The sequence below is a fragment of the Stomoxys calcitrans genome, chromosome 2, assembly GCF_963082655.1.
Source record: "Stomoxys calcitrans chromosome 2, idStoCalc2.1, whole genome shotgun sequence".
Classification (NCBI taxonomy): Eukaryota; Metazoa; Arthropoda; class Insecta; order Diptera; family Muscidae; genus Stomoxys; species Stomoxys calcitrans.
In genome coordinates, this window is record NC_081553.1 from 12295232 (window position 1) to 12321074 (window position 25843).

The 25843-nt window shown below is 36.8% G+C and overlaps 1 protein-coding gene across 2 annotated transcripts in view; it reads left to right on the forward strand.

Moving 5' to 3' along the window:
• Positions 1-24113, forward strand: part of LOC106080611 (M-phase inducer phosphatase) — a 549197-nt gene extending 525084 nt beyond the window's left edge. Inside the window, exons 1-2 of one of the 2 annotated variants that reach the window (XM_013242026.2) lie at positions 20588-21122; positions 22292-24113. In XM_013242026.2, the coding sequence (XP_013097480.2) occupies positions 21067-21122; positions 22292-23762 (1527 nt within the window). In that variant the 5' untranslated portion in view covers positions 20588-21066 and the 3' untranslated portion in view covers positions 23763-24113. Of the gene's footprint in view, positions 1-20587; positions 21123-22291 lie in introns of those variants that run through there. The other variant, XM_059362758.1, reaches the window with a different exon arrangement.
• The last annotated feature ends 1730 nt before the right edge of the window (positions 24114-25843 follow it).

The window sequence follows — 25843 nt, forward strand, 5'->3', positions numbered from 1 at the left end:
GGACCATTTGAGGCGCAGTTACGGTTAACATTTGCATGAAATAATCTTCAAATATTAAATTATATGGACCGTGCTATCGATTCAAACAAAGATTTTGTGAATTTTATGTGCTTTTGTTGTTAAAAATCTTTCCCATAGCTCTTAAAAATCACCCTTTATAAACCGATCTCCCAAATATACTTCTTGAATATCTAGGCGCCGCATCACTTATCCAATTTGGCTGAAGTTTTACACGATGACTTTCCAAAGACCTCCAGCACGTATACCGAGTATGCTTCTAATCGCTTAAAACCCTGATATACCATCCATATAAACCGATCTCCTGAACACACTTCTTAAGCCTCTAGAGGACGCAATTATTTCCGATTTGTTTAAAATTTTGTACAACGGCTTCTATGAACTTCAACATACGTGCCAAATATGGTGTAAATCAGTCCATAACCTGATATCTTTTATATATAACAATCAATTTGTGTTTGTTTGTGTGTTTCTTATAGACTCAAAAACGGCTGAACCGATTTTCTTGAAATTTTCACAGTTGTTGCATAATGATCGCGTGGTGAGAATAAGGTACTACTAGTAAGGCGGACCCTCCCCCTTTCCCTAATTTTCAGAAACGCCAGATGGGTGGTGCGATTTAAGCGAAAATTAATGTGCACTCTTATAGTAACCTAAAAACAAAAATTTTTTATCCAAAATTTCCGATGGGGTACCTAAGGGGGCCGCCCCATCCCCAAAACCTACCAAATTTATACATAGACCAATCACGACCATATGGGACTCAAATGAAAGGTATTTAAGATTATAAAAGGTATCTGATATCCAATTGTCGGACCAGGTGTTTGGGGGACCACCCCAACCACAAAAACATCCCTAAATCGGACATATTTACCGACCATGGCAATATCGAACTCAAATGAAAGGTATTCGCGAGTAGAATACGAATCAGATTCACAAATGTGGGACCATGTTTCTGGCAGTCCACCCCTTCCCAAAAAACACATCCTAAACATTACTTATTTACTGACCATGGCAATATTGGGCTTAAATAACAGGTATTTGAATGTAGAATACGAATCTAATATCCAAATGTGGGACCACGTGTTTGAGAGGCCGCCCAGAAATGAATTTGATATCCTACTTCGAAGTCAATGGCAGGTCTAAGTGTTTGGGGTACCACCCACTGTCCAAAACCCCCCTAAATCGTGCATATTTACCGACCATGTCAATGTGGGGCTCAAATGAAAGTTATTGGGGAATAAAGCACGAAATTGATACCCACTTTCAGGACCAATTTTCTGGGGGTCTACCATTTTTCCCAAAATACCCCACAAACAGCATTTATTTACTGACCATCGCAATATGGGGCTCAAATGAAAGTATTTGAGAGTAGAATACGAATCTGATATCCAAATGTGGGACCATGTATTTGGGACATCGACAAATCGTAAATATTTACGGATCATGCCAAAATGTGGCTTAAATGAAAATTAAATGAGATTAGAAAACGAATTTGATAACCAATATTTGAGAGACGCCTCATCCTATAAACTTTCTTTAAAACAATGGCAATATGGGGTTTAAATAAATGGCAGTTGAGAGAAGAGCACGATGCTGATATTTTGTTTAGAGCCAAGCGTCTGGCAGACCAGTTCACCTCCGAAAACACCCCTAAATCGAACATCATGAGGATATCAAACTGAAATAAAGTCCTTTAAGAATGGAGCACATCTAAGATCCAAACTTAAATGACAATAAACATTTCGAGCGAGTTCGTAGTCCAATAAAGATCATATGGGATTCAGATAAAGGCACTTATATTGTTATACTCTTAGTTAGCATGGCGTTTCACTGAAAGCTCTTAATTTGTCGAAAATAAATTTTCAAATGATAATTTTGTTCCATATTAAAGTAATACAAGGCGCAGCGGAGCGGGCCCGATCCAGCTAGTATCTTCTATATAAACTGATCTCCTGATAGTTCTTGATACTTGATATAGCTCCAATATCATGGCAATTTTATAAAATTGTTCTACCGTCACTATTCCAAAGAAATAAGAAAGTGATCCCAATTTCTTGATTCATTTTCATTAAAATATTTTTGACCTATCATGCCACCTTACATCAATCTCATTCTGACATTACCCTTGATGTTTCCTTTTAGTCCTTGTTACGAAATTCTCCTTATTATTACTTGAAGTTTGTAAAAGAAGATATCCTCAAGAGATTTATAAGAAGATCATCCCACTGACAATTGAAATTTAAACAAGTGTTGCATGCTTGTGGTTTATCTTGTTTTTGCAATATTTTAATTCAAGGATCAATGCTTTTTTCTTGGGTATATTGAAGGGGCGTTCTAGGGATCAAAAAAAAGAGGGCTACATACGCCTGTCCTTATCCCGTCTAGTTCTGCCCAAAAAATACTTCCATGGATTTTGCATTACAGGTTACCAAATAGTTGAGTGAAGTGAAGTGCAAACCCTTAGATAGCATTGTTGTTTGGGTGCTCACAACCAAAACATTTTGGTGAAAAGTCAATATTAAGAATACGTGGAAGCCCAGGATTAAAAAATATTAAAAGAAAAATCCTCTTTGTCTTGCTTCTTGGCATTTGCCTGGGGCAAATTCCATTACTTGCGGTGGTGGTGGTGGTTAGTGACAGGTATAGTCATCTCAGCCTACGTGATAATTTTTCATTCTTCTGTTTTTCAAATTCTAAAAGAATTTTTGTTATTGTTTAAATATTTAATTATGGGTTGGGAGAAAATACTGACGATTTGAAGTAAATCTGATTATCTTGGGCAATCGATCAAAGGGCATTCGCTGGCTGGCTGACTTTGGCTGTATGATTTTGGATCTATGTTAGGTCTCCTCCTTTCTTTTGTCTTCAGCATGATGAAGATGAAACATTTTTTATGAATATATGATTAGGTGGAAAATTGAGATGTTACTTCTTGCAGACAAATGTGAATTTGAATGCTTAATGAAGACATTCTCTTTGGTTATTACTACCACATTTTCCTAATACCAAATGGGATTTTGTGGAAAATTATGTAATTTGTTAGGATTACAGAAGATGATGAGTGGCCTTTAGCAGAAGGTTGATGTATCCATTGCAAAAGATTGAAAATTGTTCAAAATATAATTGATGATGAGTATTTAGTTATTAGAGTTGATGAAATAGTGGGTTTTAAAAGGAACTGTTTTTGTTTTGCCGCAATGTATGGCAATTTTAGTTTATACCCTCATAGTAACTTAAAATAAAACTATGACACCCACATTTAGGGCCAAGGGTTTGTGGAAGTCGCTCTTCCTCTAAGCCAGATCGGACATGTATCACAAACAGAACAATGTTGATCTTGATGGATGTGGAAGGACCATCACATCCTCCATAATTTGGAACCTTCAATATAATGCAAAATTGTTTAAGAACAAGTTTACTAAGTTCGTCCGGGCCGAATCTTGGGAACCCACCACCTTGGATTAAGGGCATAATTTTATTCTACATATCAAACTCCTGTCAAACTAGCAAAAATTAAAGCTTTTAGGAACCGAACAAGGATGATCGAGAGACCGGTTTACATAGGAGCTACATCAGGTTATAGACTAATTTGGACAGTACTTTGCACAATTGTTGGAAGTCATAACAACACTATGTGAAAAATTTCAGCCAAATCGGATGAAAACTGAGGCTTCCAGGGGCTCAAGAAGTCAAATCGGGAGATCGGTTTATATGGGAACTATATCAGGTTATAGACCGATTCGGGCCGTACTATTCACGATTGTTGGAAGTCATAAAAGAACACTATGTGCAAACTTTCAGCCAAATCGTATGAAAACTGAAGCTTCCAGGTACTCAAGAACTCAAATCGGGAGATCGGTTTATATGGGAGCTATATCAGGTTATAGACCGATGTGGACCAAGCTTGGCACAGCTGTTGGAAGTCATAACAGAACACCACGTGCAAAATTTCAGTCAAATAGGACAAAAATTGCAGCTTGTAACGGCTCAAGAAGTCAAATCGGGAGTTCGGTTTATATGGGTTATAGACCCATAGAGTATACCCCTACCTATGGTGGTGGGTATAAAAAACTTTAACAAATATCCCTTTAAAAAACCCTGGGTGCGATTCAGATTTACGTTTAGAGCTTAACGGGTTGCCTATCATTAAATTAAGTTCACTCGGAGGCCAGTTCGGCTCATTGAGATATCCCAAGTGGTGTCGGACAAAAAGTTATTAGGTATACATAACTGAACAATCACCCTTAGCCAGAATAAGAAAAAGCCTGCTGAGTTCAGCCGGGCCGAATCTTATATACCCTCCACCATGGATTGCATTGGTCGATTTCTTTTCCCGGTATCTCTTTTCAGGCAAACAAAGGATAAAAGATATGAAATAATATGCTATTGAAGCTGTGTCAAGTTATGGTCCCTTTCGCACCATAATTGAATTGAATGTTGGAGCCCATAGTAGAAGTCATTGTGTAAAATTTCAGCTAATTCGAATAAAAATTGCCATCTTTAGGGTCTCAAAATGTAAAGTAGAGAGTTCGGCTTATATGGGTGCTGTTAGAGGCCATAGACTGATTCAGACCATATTTGAAACGTACATTGAAGGTCATGGGTGAAATCATTGTACAAAATTTAATCCAAATCGGATAATAATTACGCCCTCTAGAGGCTCAAGAAGTCAAAATCCTAGATCGGTTTATATGTCAGCTATATCAGGTTATGAACCGATTTAAACCATACTTAGTACAATAGTTGGTAGTCATACTGATGTTTATTCTCAGTGGCTCACATAACCAACATACATGACAGAAAAAAATGCAAAAATCTTACGAAATTTTAAAATAACGGTTACTTTATGATCAAACCCCCTACATAGATCGATTCTCTAATAGCTTTATACAAATTTAAGTAATACCACGGAAAGGTTTGCCCCTGTTCCTGAGTGGAATGTTTATGGGCAAAATTTGCATTTTGCAGCACAATTCGCTAGAGCTCACCCTCATAGAAAAAAGTTTGCTGAAATTAGCAAACACTGAATATTAGAAGTTAATTTTTCTGTTATTGTAACAGTAGTTCTGCTATTACAGCAGTAGTACTGTAATTTCATAGCAGCAGTCTTACTGCTGAAAAGTCTGTTGTTTGTTAGATGAAAAAATAAAACACATATATAAATGTGTGTCTCAGTGGATGTTTACAATCACCGCTGAATGTTACATTCCATAATCTTTTTCCTTTAAATTTAGATACAAGAGGCCATGTCAGTCTTGTGCACATTAGTAGAGCAATAACAATAAATGCGAGCTAGCTTAGCCACATTTCGAAATGTATACCAATGGATGGATCAGGTAGCTTCTTTACAGTAAAATTCCACAAATTAAAATCATCTCTTCCAACAAAATTTATAAAAAAAAATTTAAAAACTGCCTAAAGTAAAAAATAGCATCAAATTTTTTTTTCTACAGACTTGTGTATTTAAAAGCAATAGATTTTGTTAGTTGAAATAGCAGTAAGAAATGTTTGCTAATACAGCAGTCCTATGTTTGCTGAAACAGCAATAATGTCTGCTTTCCCATTTTTAGCAGACAAAAACTGCTGTTTAAGCATGCATTTTTGCTGTTTTAGCAAACATTTTTGCTGTTTTGAATAACAAATTTGGTAGATTACAGGTTTTTTAAATTTTTTGCGTTTTTGGACCACCGTGCGGAGACTTAAAAAAAACGTTGAACCCATAGTCTTTTAAAAAGATTTTTTTTTTCTTTTAATCGTAATCTTAAACTTATTTTTTATGTATATTTGATATTGTTTCTCAGCAAATAGAGTTTTTTTTTATTGTTGTAATTGAAAACGTCCCTAGGCTAGCTAAACAATCCCCATATTCTACCCATTTGATTAAAAACGACATTTCCCACCGATTTGAAGTTGTCTCTGTGTGTCAATAGAGGCCATAAAGGGCCATCATAACATATCTAGTCTCTGTCATTGTTCATTTTGAATTTTTTTTTCTGGTTTTGATATCATTTCTATGGTATTTGGAAACTGATAATGGCCTAGACTAACAACGATTGCGCGACGTTAAATTCAAACAATCCGGGTACAAAAACAAAATCTCTAGCCCACAAAACAAAAACCAAACTTGCCAGCGGGGAGATGGAAAAAATCTCAAACTGCTTGAAAGGAAATGGAGTACGTGACGTGTGTTATTCAGTGAAATACCTTAGAAACCTTAGATGTACAAAAATACAAAGTCAAAGTTAGGCAAAAAAAAGGAAAAATGTCGTTATTGCCTCTTTCACACAAGAAACTTAGAGCAAAATTTAGACCCAAACAACAAGTGAGCTGTAACCAAATATCCTAAGAAAACTAAGAACATTTTGTAGCAGAAATCTGAGATGTAACTCCGCTCTAAGAAATTTTATTACTACGTTATTCTTTCACATATTTAAAAGAACCTAAATTCCGTATTTATGCTTTTGTGAGACTCTGTGAAGGCAAATGTAGGGGGAAGCTATGGCTATGCCCATTGTATGCTTCCATAATTTGTGTTCTTGTGTGATATATATAAATTGCACAACAATGATGAAGGCTTCATAACAATGAAAATGCTTTCAAATTTTATTTTTATATCCGGCATAATTCGGACGGGGGAGTTCTTTTTATTCAAATTATTCAAAACATTGTGAGGGAGTTACAAGTAAGGAAAGAAGCGGGCTTATTATTAAATTTTCCTATAACATTTTAATTATAAACGAATAATTAAAACAACAACAACACACACACACACATACAATGAAATACACAATTCAAATGAACTCTGCACAGTGGGTGGTGTTTGAGAGAGGCAAACTGTGAATAAACCAGTAAGGAAAGGCAAAAGTCGGGCGGTGCCGGTATTATAAAGACCCAACACCTACACTATAGGTACAAAGTGCGACATATATCTAATTCTGAACTAATTTTAATGAACTTCGGCGGATGTTTTCAGATAGGTTATTGAACAATCCGTATCAAATTTCGAGCAAACGGTTGACAAATGACAACATTATTGCAAATTAGCCAAAATCTGACAAACATATATATATGGAAGCTACATCTAAATCTGAACTGAAAGATTTAGGTAAAGCGCTGTACAAAATTTTGGCAAGATTGGTCAATAAATGCGCTTGCAGTGACCATAGAAGTGAAAATCGGACGAAAATATTTATGGGAGCTATATCTAAATCTGAACCGATTTCGAGCAAACTATATAGATATTGTAAAAGTCGACGAGGAAAGCGTTGCACGAAGTTTTTGGGAAGATTGGTCATTAAATGCGTTTGCAGTGGCTCTAGGAGTGAAAATCGGGCGATATATTTATATGAAAGCTATATCTAAATCTGAACCGATTTCTATGAAATTGCCCAGTAATGTCGAGAGTAGTAAGAAAATCCTTCCTGTCAAATTTCGAGAGAATCGGTTAAAAAATGGCCATTTTATTGCATTATTACTGCAAATAGGACGAATATATATATGGGAGCTATATCTAAAACTGAACCGATTTCGGGAAAACTTTATAGATATTGTAAAAGTCGTCGAGGAAAGTGATGTACAAAGTTTTGGGAATATTGGTCAATAAATGCGCTTGCATTGTGTCTAGGAGTGAAAATCGGGTGATATATATATATGAGAGATATATCTAAATCTGAACCGATTTCTATGAAATTGCCCATTAATGTCAAGAGTCATAAGAAAATCCTCCCTGCCGAATTTCGAGAGAATGGGTTAAAAAATGTCCATTTTATTGCATTATTACTGCAAATCGGACGAACATATATATGGGAGCTATATCTATATCTATAGCTTTGTCTCTAGGCCAAAAAACATGTATATACCAAATTTGAAGAAGATCGGATGAAAATTGCGACCTGTAGTTTGTACACAAATTAACATGGACAGACGGACATAGCTAAATCGAATCAGAAAGTGATTCTGAGTCGATCGGTATACTTATCAATGGGTCTATCTTAGAGATGGACGATGGGTCAATACTCGAAAGGTATTTACCCGGTAAATTGGGTAAATACCCAGGTATTTACCCATTTATACCTAATTTTGTAATTTTTATAATTTTGCAAATATCTTGGGTATAAAAACTTTTTTCAAACAATTTTTGATGATTTCGTATTATTTGTATTTAGACATGATTTTCTGATCTCATAAAATCGGACTTTAATTTTATATAGCAGCTATATAGACCGATCTCCAGACTTAAAGTCTTGAGGCAATAAATTGGTCATTTTTCATCCGATTTCGATGAAATTTGGCACAGTGAGTTCTGGTAGAACATTTACTGTGAAGTGTGGTTCACATCGGACTATATTTGGATATAGCTGCCCTATAGACCGAGCACCCGATCTCCCGATATAGGGTGTTGAGGCCATAAAAGATCCATTTATTACCCGAATTCGATGAAATGTGGCACAGTGTGTTCTGGTAGACCCCTACCCATTCCGGTTAAATGTGGTCTTGATCGGACCATATTTGGATATAGCTGCCATATAGACCGATCTACCGATAAAGTGTTATGGGCCTATAAAAGGAGCATTTTTCATCTTATTTCGATGAAATTTGGCACAGCGAGCTACATCCAAATATCGTCCAGATCGGACCATATTCGGATATAGCTGCCATATAGACCGATCTTCCATATAGGGTATTGAGCTCATAAAAGGACCATTTTTTCATCCGATTTGGATGAAATTTGAAACAGTGAAATTTAATAAACCTCTATACCTTTGTGTCGAACATCGTCAAGATCGGTCCATATTTGGATATAGCTGCCATATAGACCGATCTCCCGATAAAGAGTCGTGAGTCCATTAAAGAAACATCATTCATCCTATTTCAATGAAATTTGGCACAGCGAGTTCTGGTACCCCTCTAAACCTTTTTGTTGTATATCGTCCAGATTGGACCATATATATAGCTGCCATATAAATCGAACTCCCGATATAGAGTATTAAGCCCTTAAAAAGAGCATAGAGAGCCCATTAAAGGAGCATGTTTTATCGTATTTCGATGAAATTTGGCACAGCGAGTTCTGGTACCCCTTTAAACCTTTTTATTGAATATCGTTCAGATCGGGCCATATTTGGATGTACCTGCCATATAGACCTATCCCCCGATATAGAGTATTGAACCCATAAAAGGAGCATTTTTCATGGGACCTTGGGTATTTACCCGGTAGAAACCCATTTCTAGTCTATATCTCTTCCTTTTGGTGTTACAAAAACGAGGAGGACCAAGGTGGGCCAATTTGACGCTCCACGTTTCCTCAATAGAACGATTTCGATATCTGACAAGGTCAAATACTTAGGTGTGTTCTTGGACAGGAAACTGAATTGGAAGAGTCATATTCAGGAACGTACCCAGAATGTAGAGAAGAGATGTTGGACACTATGTAGACGGGGAACTATGTGAGGCTAGGAACTACCTAACACATTCCAGGGGAACCGGCATCATTGGGTGTGCCTCTAGCGACATGTAAGCTAAGTCCTCAGGATCAGGCTCGAAGCGCAACGAATGGTAGAAGGTCACAAAGGGGAGGGAGGTTTTGTGAACATTCCGAAATTATGTGGACTATTCCGGATTTGAGTGTGTGTCCCGCCCTGGCTGTCCGAGGAAGTTCCACGCCCCACCAAAAACTACCCAATTAAAGTAGAATTATCTGGATAATATGAGTCTTTAATTAGAGGAAATTTGGATAAGAGTAAGAAATTGGCAACCTGATTTCGGATCAAATATCTATGAGAGGACAATAAAAAACGGTACTCTTTAGTAGCCTACAAATCAGTTGTCAATATTGTTGATCAAAAGTCGGGGGGAGGCGCCACAACACGACAAAGAGAACCCTCAAGCGAATTTGTTGACTGATCACGACAATATTGGTCTTAAATTGACATTTTTTGGGAGTGGGGAACAAATCTGATGAGAAGTTTCTGAGGGAGCAGCCGAACTTTTGAAATCATCTAAACCGACCAGTTCGCCGTTCATAAACTTATAAAACTCAAATTAAAGGTATTTGTGAGCAGGGATTAAATCGGACAACAAATTTAGATGGCTAAAACCACCTAGAAAGACAGATACGATTCAAAAATGTCAAAGGAACAAATATTTGGGGACAAGTGTCGGAGATTTACCCCACCACTAAGAGAGTTGAGCAAGCTTGCTCCAACTGCGGATCAATTCTCCGACTACCACTTAGATTTCAAAACATCAAATCCGCAGCCCTGGTTGAGACAATAGCAGGCTTTGTTTGGGGTTTACTATTTTTAAACCAATTAAAGGCCTAGTTTTCTAAAAATTTTGCATGTTCTTGGAGTATGACAGTTTATTTTCTAAATTGCAATGAAACATGCTGAATAGCATTTCCTCCCACTCCAATATGGTAATGCTGCCATTTATCATAAATATTTTTTAGAAGAATCCAACTAATGCTGACAGGATTCTATTTCTCTCTTACTACCAAAAACAAATATTTTTAAAAATGTTTTAATTTTTTTTTTCAATTTCGTAATAGACCCCACTGTAAATGTTGTGCTATTTTCATCTCTTTGGGATTTCTTACTTTCTTTATCAATTAAATTTTTCTCTTTAATTATGCAGCCCAAAACAAACTGTCCTCTGCTTCGTTTGCGAGATTCTATGGAATCATTGCTTCGGACTGACCTATGACTGTGGACAATTGATTTTGGGTGGTTTGTTGTCAGTCAGTGGCTTGGCGGACTGTTGGGTCTTTAAATTTTTTCCATTTTATCCGCTTGCCCCACTCCCCCCGACCAACATTTCCATTGATAACAGATTTTCATAGGTTCGTATATACATATGTGTCACTCATCCGTACAAAAAAAAAGATTGTCACTGAGAGAAAGTACATCGAAGCAGGGTCTATCGCTCATTCCGTCCAGCGGGGGTATCATGTGAACATTTTTTTTTATTGCTTTGATGATGTTCAGTGGCTGTGGCTGAACAAGCGACGATATTGTCATCTATTAAAATTAACCGTTTATTTTGACATTTATGTGCGTTTTTCAATGAAATTTATCAAAATAAATTAAGTGAGAAAGCAGCACAAGACGTAATTTTATATTTGTAGTTTTCCTTAGCTCAAGAGTCTTGAGGTGTTTCCTAATCAACAGTTAGACCTTTAATGTCAAATGGTTGGGAAAATCCTCTGGAAAATCAATCGAATTTCTTTTCTTGTCCTTGTTAGGTTACTCTCATTGAGTCCTTTTGAAAATTTCTTTTATTTTCTCTTTTTCTCTTCCTTGGACAACCGAGATTTTGGCGCAATTTTCTTGTGCACTTTGTCCTCCTTTGCCTTCATGTTAAGAGTCTCTCCAATACCAGTTATCACAACTAGATATTCTTGCATCCTTCTGAAAGAAGAGGACTCAACAGAGATTTTTGTTGTTGCTTAATGTTTATGTTGTTTTTGTTGCTGCTTCTGCTGCATTTAACTCGTGTTGTTGCACTTGGTAGTGAGAAAATTTGTGAGAGCCGAAGCAGCGCCACCATCAGCACTACCGGTAGTAGTAGTAGTAGTGGTGGTGGTGGTGATAGTAGTAGCCTAGTATGTGTTTTTTTAAACACCCCTCCTTGCTTCCTACTCAATATTTTATTTGGTTTTTTGGATGTGTGTCCTCCTTTGGTCATGTTCTCTATTTTACAGTTTTTGCGCGCGCTTAAATCCTGATCCTACTTTTACTTGTTCGTGCTCGGTGCACATGGGTAGGCTCTCTGATTCTCTTAACCAGACTCTCGCTCTCTCTCTCTCTCTCTCTCTCTCTCTATGCACGTTTGTGTTATTTGGTTATTGTCCTTTGCCAGTCCTGTGTGCCCTCGTGTCATCTACACACAGGCACACTTCGATTATTGTCTGCTTTTGCTTATGGTCTTGGTTGTTTCTTCTTCATGGGTTCTGATTGTGCTTTTGTTGTTGTTGTTGTTGCCTATGCGCTGCGCTGTCTTGAACAGTTAGACGTATGTATGTAGCACAAATCATGACACGAGGGTTTTCAATACCGTTGTTTTTGTTTCCCAGGCTATTTTGTTGTTGTTTCGTTTTTGTTGCTCCCAATCAGCTGATTCACCAAGGTTATCCTTTTTCGGCTGTTCTTCTTCTGCTGGTGAATATTTTGTTATTGTCTTACAATTTGTGTGAGTTCTTGAGGTTTACTGAGATTTTGTGTCCCTTCCTCATGGCATGGCAACTAGCCTATCTTTGTATGGGTTTTTACTTTCATAGTTAAAGGATTTTATTTAATTAAGAGCAGTCTTCTTTAGTTTTATCTTCGCTTTTGTTTCAATTGGTATTCTCTCCTTATTCTGATAAGTGGCCATATGTATATAGTATATACTTGGCATACAAAAAAAAAGAGGAAAAAGTATTTCTCCTCTTGGCCAGTAGAAAATGATGTAAATTTAGAAACAGAAATTGAGCAGGTTGTTTATCTCAAAGTAGAAAACGCCTTCAAGCCTGATTTACCAGATATTATCGTGTGAGATTTTTAGCTAAATCGTACAAGAACTGTGCCCTCCAGGGATCTTAATATTCAAAACGAGACATCGTTATTGACACACATAAGAAATGTCGCATGCGAAATTTGAGCCATTTAAGATATGTCTTCCAGTAGTTCACAAATAAAAATAAATTCTTGACCGTTAATACATAGTTCTAGCAGTAATAACTGAACGTCAATCGAAAAGCTTACAATGCTTATATCTCCAAAATGAAACATTGTGTCTATTGAAAAGAATATGAACGGCGTCGATTTTATTATAGCCGAGAATATGTGGAATTGAAAACCATGGACTCGGCTATATAATGAAGGTCCTTTATCATTGAGTATTAACTTGAATCGGACCGCATTCATTGATATGTGAAAAGTTTGCACCTGGTCCCTAGGGGAATGTTCATGGGCAAAATTTGCAATTTTGCTTCAATCACGAAAATGGTGGTATCAATCACCGTTTTTGAAGAAGTAATTGAAAAAATTTTCAATAAAAAAATTGCATATTCAATTAAAAAAATGATTGAAATTTTTTGAAAGTTCCTATTAATTTCTATGTATATTAGGTACACGGATGTTTCCCTACTGAAACATGAACTTGAGAGGCGTTGTTCGAGTAAAGGTCCGAAGACACCCGCATGAAAATAACTTCCCCGCAGGGTTCTCCAAATAATTTTGGGTGTCGGGAAGTGGTGCCCTATTGATTTGTTGTTGTTGTCGTAGCAATGTGTTGTGCACTGAGGCGGCAGTCCTTCGCGGATGAAGGACTCCATCAAGTTATTCCGACACTTAAAACCAGCTGCCATGGTATTGCTATAGATTTTTCGAAATGTGGGACGTAGGGGCCTTTGAAATCTCCTTCCCTTTATATAGTAGGGGACAAAATTGCCTTTAAGCACCATATGTGAAATTTGTTTAAGATTCAATTAAATCAATTATACGATTGTGATTGAAAAAATTTTCAAGTTCATTTCCTTCCTGTGAGTGAATAAAATATACATTTGCAATTAAAACGTTATAGAATCAATTAATTTTTTAGTTAAAAAATGTTTTATTTTCAATTAAATTTTTAATTGGAAATTTTTGGCGATTGTTTTCTACTTACCAAGGTTCTTGCTTCTATACGAGGAAGTAAGAGCTTTTGCTCGTTCGTGAAAAGAGTAAGGAAACTACTCCTTCATCTATTCCAACTCTTGTTGAGAATGATCAAACTTTTACTGACTCGGTTGATAAGGCTAACCTTTTGGCTGATATATTTGCAGGGAACTCTTCCCTGCCGGATAGCAATCAACCACTCCCCTCAATCGAAAATGTATCTGGCGTCATGCCCCAAATATTTTTTCGAACTCGTAGAGTTAAAAGGGTTCTCAAGAATCTAGACGTAAATAAATCCCCGGGCCCGGATGGCATATCAACACTTGTCTTACGCAAGTGTTCTTCGACGCTCCTTTTCAACCTTGCCTACCGTACATCTACACCACTTTCATAAGGCCGAAAATGGAGTACAACTCACATGCATGGGTGGAGCTTCAAAATCATCCCTGTACCTACTGGACCGTGTACAGAAGAGAATGATGTCGTTGATTGGGGACAGTGGGGTATCCAACTGTGTTTTTCCCACCCACTTTGGCATCCAAAGATTTAAGAGAAATGTTAATAAGCACTACATCCTTTTCCCCCCTTTGAATTCCTAATTTCCTCTCGCCCACGCAATGAACTGCATTCATAGGGGACATCTACTACGTATTGACTGACAGAAAAAAACCGGTTTTTATCTGAAGATTTGCCATTTGCCACACAATGTTGTAAGGGCAAAAGTGAATTTTACTTCATATAGTTTTGGGAGTGTTTTTGCTAGAAGGATGCTTTATAAGCAAATGCTCCAACTTTATAATAGGCTTTAAGATCAATAAGAGACTTTTTTAAACAAATATAATATTTTTTGTTCTAAGTCACCGGCTTATTTGGTGTCATCAGTGTCTTCAGTAGAGCTGGTAAAATATCGATGGCACTATCGATATTTAATTTTTTGACTGAATATCGATTTATATTTTTCCGATAGATACTATCGCAAAAGTTAAATTTATTGCAAATTTGAACAAAGAAATAAGCAATCCGACACTGAGTGCATTCTTTAAGATACATTGCGCCTATAGAGGGCGCAATTTTCCGAATAGGCTAACATTTTGTACAATGATTTCTCTCATGACTTCCAACTGACTTTTTTATTCTTGGTTTTATTTGGTCAGTGGATTGATATTGCTTCTATATAAATCGATCTCCTGATTTCTGCTTCCCATTTTCGTTTGAATTATAGGTGATGGGAAATTAGCGACAGCATCGAAACTATCGATATTTATTATTAAAACTATCAAAAATATCGAATGTTGGGATTAAAGATAGTTTGCCAGTTCTAGTCTTCAGTTTGAAGTCTGATTATCCGAACTTCCCATAGTGAAGTTCTTGATTGGACCTTTCCAACAAAGCTTTCACATGAATGAATGAACATTTTGGCTTCTTTTTCGAGTTGGTCTTAATGAATTTGCAATTTGATAAAAAACTGTATGGCATGGCCTTATGTATAAATACGAGTATGTATGTATCTATGTACATTATGCTCATTTACTTAATAAATATGATACATTTTAAGTTATGTATGTACATATGCACCCAAATATAGTAATTCGTTGTGGTGTTAACAGCAGTTATGGTGCTTCACAAAAGAAGAGTTTAGCCTGAGTTTGTCGCCTATGTTTGGGGTTATTTAAAATATTTGGGACATCTACATACTGTCAAACACAGGGACCAGTTGTTGGGTAAACGAAACATACTGCCTGCTGGCTGTCTGGCTTAGCTTGCTCTTTGTCCGCCTTACTAACTAATCCCAAGCATTGCTCCAGAAGAAGTGAAACATTTTTGTGGGGTCTTAAAATTTAATTATTCGATATTTTATTATGAAGTGTACGCATTTAGTTAACCTCCCCCCCCAGTTTGTTATATCTGCCCGTTCAGTTCATACATTCGACAAGCCACAATTTTTAAACGAGAGGAGGGGGCGGTAGATGAAGCCTAAAGGGCACATTGACTGAGTAGCTTTGAAAACCCATGTTGGCGGGCGGGTGCATAAACAAATGTTTCATTTGAAATATTTATTTGTTCTTAAATCTTTAGTATGCACAAGCAGAAGAATGTTTTTTTATGTTCTCCCACAGTACTCCCCCAGGTCCCCTTCGTCTGCATTGAAAGTAAATGGAAATAAGAAGAAATAATAAAAGCAAACAACTTGAATATGTGCCCCCAATGGAAGCTATCAATGGATTTCGATGTTTTACATAGGCCCCGGCTTTTGCTTGTGACTTTGGCATTCGGCTTCCCCGCAAAACCGGGAAAAAGACTTCACTTCTCTTTGGCTTTAGTACGTGTGGTGTTCTGTGCTGTTAGGACTCTGGACTCTTGTTTACTGCTACGAAGTATCAAAATACATACATACAACATGCTTATGGTGTGTGCTTCATTTTTTTCTTTCTTTTTTCATTCCAAAGTCAAAAGTGTTGTGAGAGTTCGCGGAAATCGTCTTTAAGTCGATTCTGCCATGTTCGTCCATCCCTCCGTCTGTGGAAATCACGACAGCTGTTGGACGAATAAAAATATCCGCTTGAAATAATGCACAGACGTTTTTTATTCATGTAGGCCATTGGGGATTGCAAATGCGCCCGATCTCCGGTACTGACTTCTTGAGCCCCTAGAGGTCTTAATCGATTTGGCTGAAATCTGGCACAAAAAATTTTTCTCTCAACATACTTGTCAAGTATGATCAGAATCGGTCCATACATAGATATATCCCATATAAACCGATCCGATCAGATTTGACTTATTGAGCTCATAGAAGGGCCAATTGGCATCCAATTTGGGTAAATTTTGTACGGTGTGGTTTGATACGAATTCCATGGCAAGTACGATCCAAATGATCCATAACCAGATAAAGATGCCGATTAGTCGTCTACGTCCCCTAGAAGCTTTAAGTTTTGCCTAATTTACCTTCAACTAACGGTTCCCAAGATTCGGCCAGGGCGAACTTAGCACGTTTTTACTTGTTTTACATTCAATTGGAAATGAATTTAGTTAGCAATCAAATAACGGTTCTTTACATCAGCAGAGTTTTCTATTTCTTTCTCAATACCGATACCTGAAAGTTATCGAAAAACACGTTGCAAATCGACAGCGCAAACTAAACATTAATCATAATATTAGTACATTTTATCATTGTATTGAATCTTTCTTTAGGTACCTATACATACATATGTATGTATGTTACGATGTGAAATAGAACACACTGATTAAGCTTACGAGTATGTGCTAGGCTGTATTATAGGAATCCCCCATTCCCCAGAAATGATAATAAAATGCCGAATTTCAGTCAAATTGGTATTATGAGCTTTAGGATTTACATAGTAGGTACGTATGTACTTACTTCGATACATACATGAAATACATTGTAAAATAGCATAGACAAATTCTGATGCTGGTTTAAGTTTGCTTTAGCAAATTGTGAGGTTTTTTCAAACCCCTTCAAGGCAGGCATTTGTATGTAGAAATAAATTCACAAAATCTACACAAAAGTATGTACGAGTGAGCGTATATAGGTTTGACTATATTGATACTAATGTGCATTTTTGGCGCACTTTCATGATCCCCACCACCTCACTTAAACATGTACATAAAAACATATTTATGCATCTACATATATATGTAGAAGTATATACAAACTTGTTTTAGTTTAAGTAGTATGTTATTCTTGCAATCAACCTACCGACCGACCTCCCATTGTCGCTGTCATTTTGTGTCGCCGACGTCGTTTTCGCAGTCGTGCTTTATAAAAAATCCTTTGTACATATGATTCTATAAATTTTGCCGCTTTTTTTCTTATGCTTTGTTTTTTTTTTTAAGTGCTCACGCTCTCTCTTTTAACATTTTAACAGAGATTGAGATTCACAAACAACCATAAGCACTCAAATGTATTTACATACATACATATGGATGTATGTATATACATATGTAAGAGGATCGATCAAGCAAGCAGCTCCTCCATTGTGTTAATATTTTGCAGAAGAATTCTTTGTTCACCAACGATATCAAGCGACGAGGGGTCAGGGAGCCTACAATACAACCTACCAAACGAAAGAACGATGCGAAAAGCCAAAGACGACGACGACGATGTGCCAATATCCGAGACAATACAACAGCCCCCACACAGATAACATAGTGGCATCCAAAAAGACTAAATATTATCTAACTTTTTAAGCTTGAAGAGGACATAGAACAAGAAATCCATACAACTTTAGCCGGTTACCTGAGCTCCACACCAACACAGCAATAATTTGTATTCCTGCTCTTTTTCACTGTTTTGCTCCAATCGTTGGTATTTTCTTCGTTAAGGCCCCCAAGTTGTATATCTTAGTGCATCTCATAAGCAGAGTTGCCATCATACATTAATTTCTCAAACCCCGATCTAAATGATGCATACGTCGCGTTAAAAAATTCAACTCTGCAAACAAATGTCCAAAAATCAACTCCCAAAAGTTTAATAATGTTTAACCTTGACCTTGAAGCTTGCTTTCAAGCGTCAAAGTTGAATTTGGAATTGTGTGAATTTGGAATTTGTGTGCAGAGTTGAATTTTTGGAACCCGACACTTAAAAACATAGCTAAAAGGGCTAATTTCAGTAATCGGAAATCGCAATTTTCCTGTTTTAAATCAATCAGAATATTCCTCATCATTTTTTTTTTTGCATTGCTGCGGAGGCCACCTTAGCGCAGATGATGTTGGCGACATTTGTGGGGTACTTTGCCATGTAAAAACTTTTGCCCCAAGAGGAGAAATTTTAAATAGGAGGCCCCTTCTCATTGAGCTTAAACTTGAATCGGACAGCAATTATATGTGCGAAGTTTGCCCCTGTTCCCTAATGGAATATTCATAGGCAAATTTGCATTTATATATTACTGCATATCTAAAGAATTAAATCACATCTTAATAATCTATTTTTTACATAAAATTTTGATATATTTAACAACACGCCAAATTAATCGTTGTCGCAGTTGATATATTTTATAAATTTTCCTACAATATATTTCGCAATACGTCAAAAAAATGTTAAAATATAAACGATTATTGTATTAAGAACATATTTAAGAATTTTTTTTTATTCATACAAATTTTTTTATACGCGAATTTTTCTATTGAATTTAGCAAATTTTAGTCTGTGGCTATGTCACATCTACTAAAAAATGCGCGTGCGCCGAATTGTGTCTGTCAGAATAAGAAACAGTGGTATGACAAAATAGATTCTTCGCTTTTCATCATAATGCGATTCCGAAACCAAATCATGATAATCAGGCGCCCCACTAGCCGAGTTAGTGGCGAGCTCGATTGCCAGTGCGGGGGTCGTGGGTTCGATTCCTACCATAGGCTTTGGTCTCTCGCTATTGTGATATCACAGTGGCATAAAATTGTCTAAGTGGGGTTGTAAAGGACTGCCACTCTAAACTAAGTAAATAACTCTAAAGCAGATCAAAAGTAATTGACACAATATATGTACTTATGGCGTATGCAATAAGGCAGAACATTGGGCTCATATCTGCAACAGCTGTGTGTTGGCAACGAAATGTTTTATATAAATAAAATTAAAATCGCACGATAACAAATATGAAATTTTGTATAATGGCTCGAAAATAGTAAACGGCAACTCTAACCTTAGTATCTCACTTCGTGTTTGGTTTATTATTTCGTGATTTCTTTTTTTTTTCATTATGGTTTTTGTGGCGCTCGTTGTTCTCCCCCATTTGTGGTGTTAAGGCGTGAGTATAAAAGCTTGCGCGCCAAAAATTTGTTTGGCATTCATTTCGTTGCAGCCTCCCAGCAATCACAGCTAAGGTCTCCAATATCGGAATTTGTGAGATACCTACACAAGGAAATTTATAGTTTTAAATTTCTTATATATCTGAAAGGCCTATTTGCTATGGTTAATTTTTTGGGTAAAACTCGAAATATTCAAGTTTTTAATAAGGAGGTTAGTAAAGCAAGCTCGTTTATCATGGGTTAATAGAAATGCTGGTGTTACTATTTTATTTGTCTTATTAAAAATTTTCCAATATTTTATATATGGGAAATCACTAGAAGTGGTTTACGTATTTGCTTTTCCCCTTTCCAGAGATAAATGTCCCATGTATCTAACATTAATGTAAATAAATGTAAGTAAATGGTCAGTCGTAGGAGAAAAGGTTGCACCTTGTCAAAGATTTTCAATTTCTCCTATTTTCTATTCGTTTGGTTATAGATAAAAGTCCCCTTTAATTGTGCACTTGTTTAGTTGGTGCCTCTATCATTTATGCCATTGTTGTTGTTCATCTGACAAAACAAAAGGATTTTGTTGTTGTGTTTTAAAAAAAAAAAAAAATTTTTGAGGTTTTTTCTTTTTGCCGCCACAAAAAGCAGGAATGTTGATTGCTCTCTCTCTGGTAAAAATCCCCAAAAACAAAATCATATGGTTTTGTTGTTACTCCTGTTTTGAGTCTTCTTCGTCTTCTTTGCACCGCGCGCGCCTTTAAGAAATTGTATAATTTTTTCTGCTCAATGCAGCTCTTTTTCTCAAAAAAATTATTTCATATATCTTCTCTTTCGTCTGACAGAGAGATCCTTCGATAATGCCCTTTCAGTCTTTCCTTACAATTTGTTTGTGGGGGGTTTTTTCAATTCACATTTTTCTTGCACTGCCAGCGCTACTCACAGCTGATTGCGCTCTCCGTCAACAACACCACTGCCGCAACAACTAAAACTCTGTCGCTGCTTTTATGTATGCAGCGCTGCCAGTCCAACACTTACAGAGAGCGCAATGTATGTGTGGTGCAATGGTGGTGGGTTTCTTTTGATATTTTTTGAGCAGGAGCAGTGAGGTTTGCGTTGCATTTTCATACGCTGACGTCGTGTATATAAACTCGCCGTAGTTGAGCAAAGGCAATCATTCGTGTTCATCTCCTCTTCGTCGTCGTTTAGTAGCAGCAGCAGCTGCCTCACTGCCTTCTTAGAAAAAAGAAAAAAACTATCAAATGTTTAAATATTTGATAAATTGCAATATGAACTATATAAATAAACATTAAAAATATACCACACTCATACAAAAAACATTGTGCTGACGTCGTGTATAAAAACTCGCCGTAGTTGAGCAAAAGCAATCATTCGTGCCCATCTCCTCTTCGTCGTCGTTTAGTAGCAGCAGTCTGCCTCTCTCTGTCGCCGCTATGCTGGCATCCCTGATAAATGTCAAAAATTAAAAATTGCAATATGAACTATATTAAAAAATATTAAAAATATACCACACACACAAACACTCATACAAAAAACATTGTGCATTACAAGTGACAAAAATTGTGTTTTAGCAATTTTTTAAACAAATTATTTCATCAAACACTTCTTGACACACACACACACCCTCACATTCATCATCGCCAACATGATGTGGGAATCGATAATTGAAGAATCCGGAGATATTGCCATGGATTACCAAAGGTAAATATCAACTCATTTTAACAAAGAAAAAGTTTAATTTTGCAAAACTGTGGATTACCTGCAAAATTCGACGCCTCTGTTAAAATAAAAAAAATAAAAACCAAAGTGAACTTGAACTGAGATTCTTGGCTGCAACAGCAATCAACCATCCATCCATTCAACCAGCCTTCAAATGAAAGCAAAAGTTCCCACAAAAGCTCTCTCGCATTTCGAGAAACAAGTGGAGCTTTACTCATTACTATTTGGGGTCTGCTCCCTCTTAAGAAAATTCCTCATTCATTCATAAAATACCAAACGACAGACAGAGCAGCCAAGCATTGATAAACCGGTGTAATGTTTTAATGTGAACGGTGTTCTTCTCGACCTGACCCAATATTATTTTTTTTTTTGTTAAATTGTTTTGGCCATAAAATTCGTGGCAAAGAACAGCAGAACAGGAACGAACATCTGCCTTTTTTTGTTTGCATGTTTCCTGGTTACACTCGAGTGACCCAAGAACGGCCAAGTAGTAGATGTTGTTTTTTTTTTGTCTTCTTAATGCTTCCATCAAAAACATTTTCCCTGAAAAGCATAAAAAAAGACGACTGACTGACTGACTTTCTTACAGGCCTTTATTTTGTTTACATTTTTCCTTCTTGCCAACGTTGACGAGGTGTGTTAAACATCTGCAGTATTTTTCGTCAAGGAACAAAAAAACCCTCCTCACTTTTTCTAATTTTCAAAAATTCCAATTTCATTCTGGCTGGCTGGCTGGCTCGAACACCCTCTCCTGCATGGATCGATGGTCGGGTGACACAGCCGTCGGTCGCACATGGTGTGTAATACGCCAACTCGAAAACACCATCTAAAGCAACCAGCAACCCCTGTTAAATGCACAGAAAACTCCGAAGTGTAGTTCTAAACTGAGTTTAATGAACCCTCCACACAGAAACGCAACACCACCACCACATTTCAGTGACTCCTGCGCCTTGTCGCTAAAGCGAGACACTTCAGTTGTAATTCTACCCTCAGCATGATCGTACAGTTTTTCATTTTAATAATTTGCGAGAGACGTGATGGCAGTTTTAGTCCTTTGGAAATGTTAATGTACTTAAATATTATTTTTTTCCTTTATACCAAGGCAATTGGAATATTTGACTAATTTTTGTGTTTTTTTGGTTCTTTTTTAGTTTTCAAATCCCCCGAAATGGCCGCAATCCCTTATCGCGTCGCCTGAATTTAGAGGCTTCCATGACCATGGATGATGACCTCTCATTCTACAATGACGACCATGTTGTCCAGGATCGTCATTTCACTGCCAGTCCCCAATTGATGGGCCTCTTGTCGCCGGAAGGCTCGCCACAACATTTCCAAATTGTGGACAAATCCAGCAAATTTTTGCACAGTCGCAAGGCTTTGGCTTTGAAGGGCTTTGCTGCACAAAATGTCAATAGCACAAACTCAAACACCCCCTCGAAGGGTGGATTTCGGGTATTCCAGAGCATGTCCTCCACCGGCTCCATGGAATCATCTATGGATGATGAGTACATGGAATTTTTCGATATGGAACCCACACAACAACAGCAGCAGCAACAACAACAAAATTTCCCCAGCGATTTGAGCTCCCTGATCAGCGGGCAAATCATAAAAAATTCTCCGGTGAAAACACCCGAAATGCGCCGCCCTTCGGTGAGACGTTGCCTCAGCATGACTGAAAATACCCAATACCAGCAAAAGACCCCTGAATCATCGCTAAACAATACGGCGGCCAACCGTTTAAATGGCAACTGCTGTTTCAAGCGTCCCGAACCCCCATCCACCACCTGCTCTCCCATTCAATCGAAACGTTACCGTGGTGCTGAAAAGGAAAATCTTGATGGTTCCTTCAGCAACACCTCAAACAGCGCCAATTCTTCGCCTGCCTCCACATCCGCAAGCACCGCAAACGGCGTGGCAGCACGCCCCACTTTACGCAAATGCATGTCCATGAATGATGCGGAAATTATGTCTGCCCTTAATCGTTCCGAAAACACCGACGAACCCGATTTAATCGGCGATTTTAGTAAACCCTACGTGTTGCCCTTGATTGCAGGACGTCATCGTGATCTCAAATCGATTAGCTGCAATACCGTCGCCCGCCTCTTGAGGGGTGAGTTTGATGATACGGTGGCCAACTACCGCATCATCGATTGCCGTTACCCATATGAGTTTGAGGGTGGTCATATACGCGGTGCCAAGAATCTCTATACCCAAGACCAGATCATCGAAGAATTCTTATCGCAACAAGTGACCGAATTGCAGCAGGCCCGCAATGAGCAATCCGGCAATAAGCGCAATATCATTATCTTCCATTGTGAGTTCTCCTCGGAACGTGGACCCAAATTGTCGCGTTTCTTGCGCAATTACGATAGGGCACGCAACACCAATGCCTATCCCGCCTTGGACTATCCCGAGGTGTATTTGCTGCACAATGGCTACAAAGAGTTCTTCGAAAATCATGTTGATTTGTGTGAACCCCACGCCTATCGGCCAATGCTGGAGCCATCTTTCAATGAAGAATACCGCCATTTCCGCGCCAAGTCAAAGTCCTGGAATGGTGATGGTCTGGGTGGCGGCACAACACAGCGCATGAAGAAATCTCGTTCTCGTCTAATGTTGTAAATCAATGCGCGAAGCTCCAGCTGCAAACACCGCCTGCCTGACCAAAACACCCGCCCGCCCAACCAAACACAAGTCTATGTAAAAAGTATTTGTCATTGTTATTGTCATTTTTATTTAGTTATTATTTGATTATTAGTTCTTTTTGTTGATTTTTAACTCTTGACCCCAGCCCAGCCCGGCCACAACCCCCTCTCACCCTCCATCCCTTATCCTGAACTTGAATTTATTTTGTAATCAATGATTTATGTGTTCTGTCTGTCCTCCATCTAACGACAATTGTAAAAATTCCAAAAAAAAATCAAAAAATCAAAGGATGCGCATTGACCACCAACCCAACACTTACCCAACTTACATCCCCCCCTCTTGATCTAAAGTTGATTATTTATTTTTATAATTTTAGTTAATTTATATTTTATAAAATGACCCCTTTATTTTTATAATTGTCTTTACCACAAAGCAGAGGCAAAAGAGAAAGACCAACAACAACAATCCCCACATTTTTAGTTGAATTTGTGTATAGTTTAAAATTTTTATTTGTAATTCTATTCATAATTCAAATTGTGTGCATTAGAAATTTCCCATAACCATGCATTTGTATGCCATGGCTACTGCTTTACTGCTGTTTTTGTTTTTCTTTTTTTTTTTTGATTATTATATTATTTTAATTAAAACAGCACACGGCCATTTTCGACAAAAAAAAACAACCCAACACGAAACCCCTAGAATTGACCCAAACCCTTACCCTTTCTTAATTTTCTAACCCAAAAAAACAAAACACAAAGAAGCTTAAAATTTTAATTTTAACAAATTTTCGTAAAGTTGAAAACTTTTTACGCACAATTACGCTTATTTTTATGTTAATTCTATTTTTATTTAATTTTTAACATATATATATAAATATTTTTTTTTTTCAAAGCAAAGCTTTTTTGTATCAAAAAATGCAATATAAGAAATTAATAATTCGTCGAAAGGAAAAAAATTACACAAAAAAATAATAAAAAAAAATGTTATGAAATATAAAATGGTGCCTTTCTCTTAGATATGGGATACGAAAAAAATTCCAAAACGTTGTGAGCAGTCTAGAATTTCATTTGTTTAAATATTTCCATCAGAAAGCGATTTGCAAGCTTTGCAAGTTGACTTTCATTTTTGAAAAATTCAAAAATTGTGTTTTTTAAAAAACCAAAATACCACTAGATGGCGCTGCCTTACCGCACATGACAACGCTGCCCAGTTCCGTGTAGAAAATTTTAAGCCTATTTTCAAACTTCAATAACTTTCGAATCGAATCAGATATTGACATAAATCTAATGTCATTAGAAAGGCCAACAGATTTACTAGGGATGTGTTTTAGAACATTTTCAAAATGCCATATTTAGTCAGTAGTGGGGAGCAGTAGGAATTTGGTCACAGAGATAAGGCAAACAACTCTATGACAAAAATTGTAACCATATTAAAAGAATGTGATTTGTGTAGCAGATTCTCTGCAATTCAAATTGTTTTAATCGGTTTAGACTTTCAAAAGTTATTGAAGTTTTGTAAAACATTTCAAACCGCCACATTCTAGAATTTGAGAAGCATTTAAGTTTTCACTAGTGGTGGCCATTTCAATAGGCAACATTTGGAAATGAGAAAAATTGGAATTAAGGCAATATATATTTTTAGTAGTTTTCGTAACTTATTAAAAAATTTAAAAAAATTTTTTTGTTTTTAAAAATTTTTAAAAATTTTTTTTATTTAAAAATTTAAAAAAAAAAATTTTTTTTTTAAAAAAAGGAAAATATTTGCATATCTTCCGGATTTTAAGACTTTTAATAGCACCTCCCACAGTTTTAGAACCTTAAAATATGAAATCGCTGAAGATATTAAAATCTAACTTTGCAATTAGGTCATCTAATGAAATGGTTTAAATATTGTTTAAAAAAAATTTAAAGAATTAGTTCGCCACAATTCAATTGGCATTGATTTTGTATCTATTGCGATTTTTTTTTGTATTGGCTAGATTTTGCCATTATATTAAAATATTTTTTTTTTTTTTGATAGATAGGGAGAGGTGTGAAAAACTATCTGGTAAACCCACT